The sequence below is a fragment of the Mastomys coucha genome, unplaced genomic scaffold (assembly GCF_008632895.1).
Source record: "Mastomys coucha isolate ucsf_1 unplaced genomic scaffold, UCSF_Mcou_1 pScaffold22, whole genome shotgun sequence".
In the NCBI taxonomy this organism is placed as follows: domain Eukaryota; kingdom Metazoa; phylum Chordata; class Mammalia; order Rodentia; family Muridae; genus Mastomys; species Mastomys coucha.
In genome coordinates, this window is record NW_022196905.1 from 234,122,945 (window position 1) to 234,126,420 (window position 3,476).

The window sequence follows — 3,476 nt, forward strand, 5'->3', positions numbered from 1 at the left end:
GGAAGAAAGGAGGAAGGGAGGGAGGGAGGGAGGGAGGGAGGGAGGGAGGAAAAAAAACACACTTCCCTTCTCAGGAGAGCATAACATTATTTAAAAAGGCTATAACTCACTGCAAAACAATATTGCAACAAAGGATACTGTTTAATTCCTACAAAAATAATACCTCAAAAAAATCTGGGGAGGGCGGAAAAAAAATTGAAGTCATGTGCCATACCCAGCTAAAATCATTACCTTGTAAACTGAGTTTGTGAGCTTTTAGTTTTAGAAAGGCTCTGTTATCACTACATAATAGAAAAAGCTAGTCTCAAACTCCTTATCTGCCCTTCAGCTTCCTCAGTACCTTGGACTACAGACATACCAAATCACTTGACTTACTGGATTGAAAACAAAAACCCATCCCTCCATCCATCAAGGGAGAGGGCATTTACATTATGCTTACCTTCTGTGTCATATTTGACTGTGAGAGATTGTTGAAAATAAAAGCAATTTTCTCTTGAATATTTTCTGGGGGCTCCACAATCCTCTCAGTTTGATCTGTGGCCACAAGCAATGTATCGATATTTGTTGTATTTATAGAAGGCTAGAAGTAATAATATGCAGTGTTAAAGAAGCCGAGTTCTTTCACTGGAAAATCCTAGAAAACAGAAGAGCTGGCAAGAGCTCAGAAGATAAAAGCACTTGCCTCCAAGCCCAACCTGAGTACAATTCCTGGGACCTGCATGTCAGAAGAAAAGGACTAACTCTTAAGTCCTCTGACCTCCATATATACATCATAATGTGCGTGCGCGCGCGCACACACACACACACACACACACACACACACACACGCGCACACACACACACACACACACACACACAAAATAAACAATATTAAGATATAAAGGTAATAAAACATTTTAAAAGATTATAGAGATTCCATTAGCATGAAAAACAAATGTGATATAAAACTACGCTGATAAGATCATTAAACCCATTACTGAATTATTATATTACACAGTGCTCTCTGGGAAATATAGGGGAGAAATGCTGATCTTTGTGCTTCCAATAAAGTAACATATAAACTCTCTACTACATATTTATACCAACAGATGCTGGGAAAGCAAAAAGACCTACTTACTGGCACATCTTTCTTAAAGCTGACTCCTGTTGGCTTGGTGACTGTAACTGTTTTAGCAACAGTGGTGGTGGTTGAGGTGGTTACCATTGTGTTAACCTGACCCGCAAGAGGAGCTTTTGCTGGAACCTGGGCCTGCGCCTGTGCCTGAGCCAGTGCAATACTTCCAGGGGTGGTGATAGAGCCCTGCATTTTCACAGGAGGATCTCGAGACTGTTGTCCGTACTCGATGTACTATATGGACACAGGGGGATATAGAGGCATCTTAATAGAAATCAAGAATTTCTGCCTTATAAAAGGATAAAAATAATTTTAGTTCTCTTTTAATCCTTGCCCAATATCAGTACAAATAACTAAGAAGGTACCATGAACACCAATAAAGACAAATCAATATGGCAAAGTACTTTACACTAGCCCAGCAAAACAATTTAAAAAGTAGTCTCAGATACAATTCCTTAAACCCTTTAAAAATTTCCAGATTTGCCTCAAGCTAAATTTGATTGAACTTCAGCACAAACATACTACACTGTGTTTTATATACCAGTAAGACTATTACTATGAAACAGAACTATAGCTGCAAGCCAGTTTAAGTACAACCAACAACATTAATGGACATTTTCGTTTCAGAGCTGAGTTAAGAGGATTGGCATGGGGTTCTCCTACTATTACCTCAAACCATCCTTATCTGAAAAGTAAAACTACAACATGTAACTTCTTGCTAACTAAAATACCGTCTGTCTGTTTTCTCCTGGGAGGTGGAGGGTAGAGTGGAGACTGGGGCAACCTCTATTACCTAAATTGACCTGAACTCAAGAGACTTGCCTGCCTCTGAATTCCCAATGATGGATTAAAGGTGTAAAGCAACCATTTGCAGCTTAAATGATATTTTTAAGGCCATTTTAGGACTATACACTGGTTTAGTGTTTGGTTAAAACCAGGTATAAATCCAGGTGCAGGGGTACAGAGCTTTAACCCCAGCAGATAGTGGAAATAGTAATGAGGATCTCTAAGAACAAGCAAAGACAATGACACCTTGTTATTTATTATAAAAAGGTGCTTGTCTTATAGGGCACATGCATATTATATATATGAGAGAGGGAATGTCAGTCTTATTTGGTCCCTAGAGCCATCAACAGGAAGGCAGGACCTTTTAAAAAAAAATTTGCAATTTTTTTATTAAAACTTAATTATTGCCAGGCGGTGGTGGGGCACGCCTTTAATCCCAACACTTGGGAGGCAAAGGCAGGCGGATTTCTGAGTTCAAGGCCAGCCTGGTCTACAGAATGAGTACCAGGACAGACAGGACTACACAGAAAAACCCTGTCTTAAAAAACAAAACAAAACAAAACACCAAAAACATAATTATCTTCCTATATACCACCCTTGCAACCTCAAATTCATGGCCTTTAATTATTATCCCCATTCACATACAATCTGCTCAATGTATTCAATATTACTTTATGTTTTTAAGACTGATTACTTGATACTGAATAACTGACTAATTAGAAAGCTATCCCTTGGGCTGGAGAGGTGGCTCAGTGGTTAAGAGCACTGACTGCTCTTCCAGAGGTCCTGAGTTCAATTCCCAGCAACCACATGGTGGCTTACAACCATCTGTAATGGGATCTGATGCCCTCTTCTGGTGTGTCTGAAGACAACTACAGTGTACATAAAATAAATAAATACATTTAAAAAAAAAAAAAAAAAGAAAAGAAAGCTATCCCTTGGGAAAGACTAATTCTCTCTCTCAACAATCATTAATTGCCTGAAGGGGCTGCATTAGGATTCCCTTTCCCTCACTGTAACCATTGTTGGTAGACGTTGGCAGATTTTAAATCTGATCATTCTTATTCCTTACAATCTATCTAGCATATATAAATTTAACAGTTAGAATTCTTAGCAATTAAACAAGTTTCATTTCAAACTGAATATCCAAATGCAAGCCAGAGGCATGATTAATGTCTATAATTTCAAAATTAACCACTAAATAGGGTTCTCAAGTTTTAATAGAACACAAAGAATAATATGCATTACTTCCTAGGTCTACTTTTGTAAAAACTGACCACCAGTGAATTCCTGCACAGAATCTAAACAGATAACTTAAAATATTTTTCCCGCTAGACAGGGTTTCTCTGTGTAGCCTTGGGTGCCCTAGAACTCACTCTGTAGACTGAGCTGGCTGGTCTTGAACTCTGCCTTCAAATCTGCCTGCCTCTGCCTCCCAAGCACTAGGATTAAAGGAGAGCTCCAGACCACCCGGTCAGATGTCTTTCTTTCTTTCTTTTTTTTTTTTGTTAAAGATTTATTTATTTATTATATGTAAGTACACTGTAGCTGTCTTCAGACGCACCAGACGAGGGCG

At 38.7% G+C, this 3,476-nt stretch overlaps 1 protein-coding gene across 7 annotated transcripts in view; it reads right to left on the bottom strand.

Annotated features, from left to right (window-relative positions):
• Cnot1 (CCR4-NOT transcription complex subunit 1) overlaps positions 1–3,476 on the bottom strand; it is a 98,044-nt gene that overhangs the window by 28,640 nt on the left and 65,928 nt on the right. For all 7 annotated transcript variants that reach the window (XM_031340989.1, XM_031340991.1, XM_031340987.1 and 4 more), the window contains exons 23-24: positions 1,118–1,348; positions 440–580 (exon numbers count right to left, since the gene is read on the bottom strand). In XM_031340989.1, the coding sequence (XP_031196849.1) occupies positions 440–580; positions 1,118–1,348 (372 nt within the window). The remainder of the gene's footprint in view (positions 1–439; positions 581–1,117; positions 1,349–3,476) is intronic.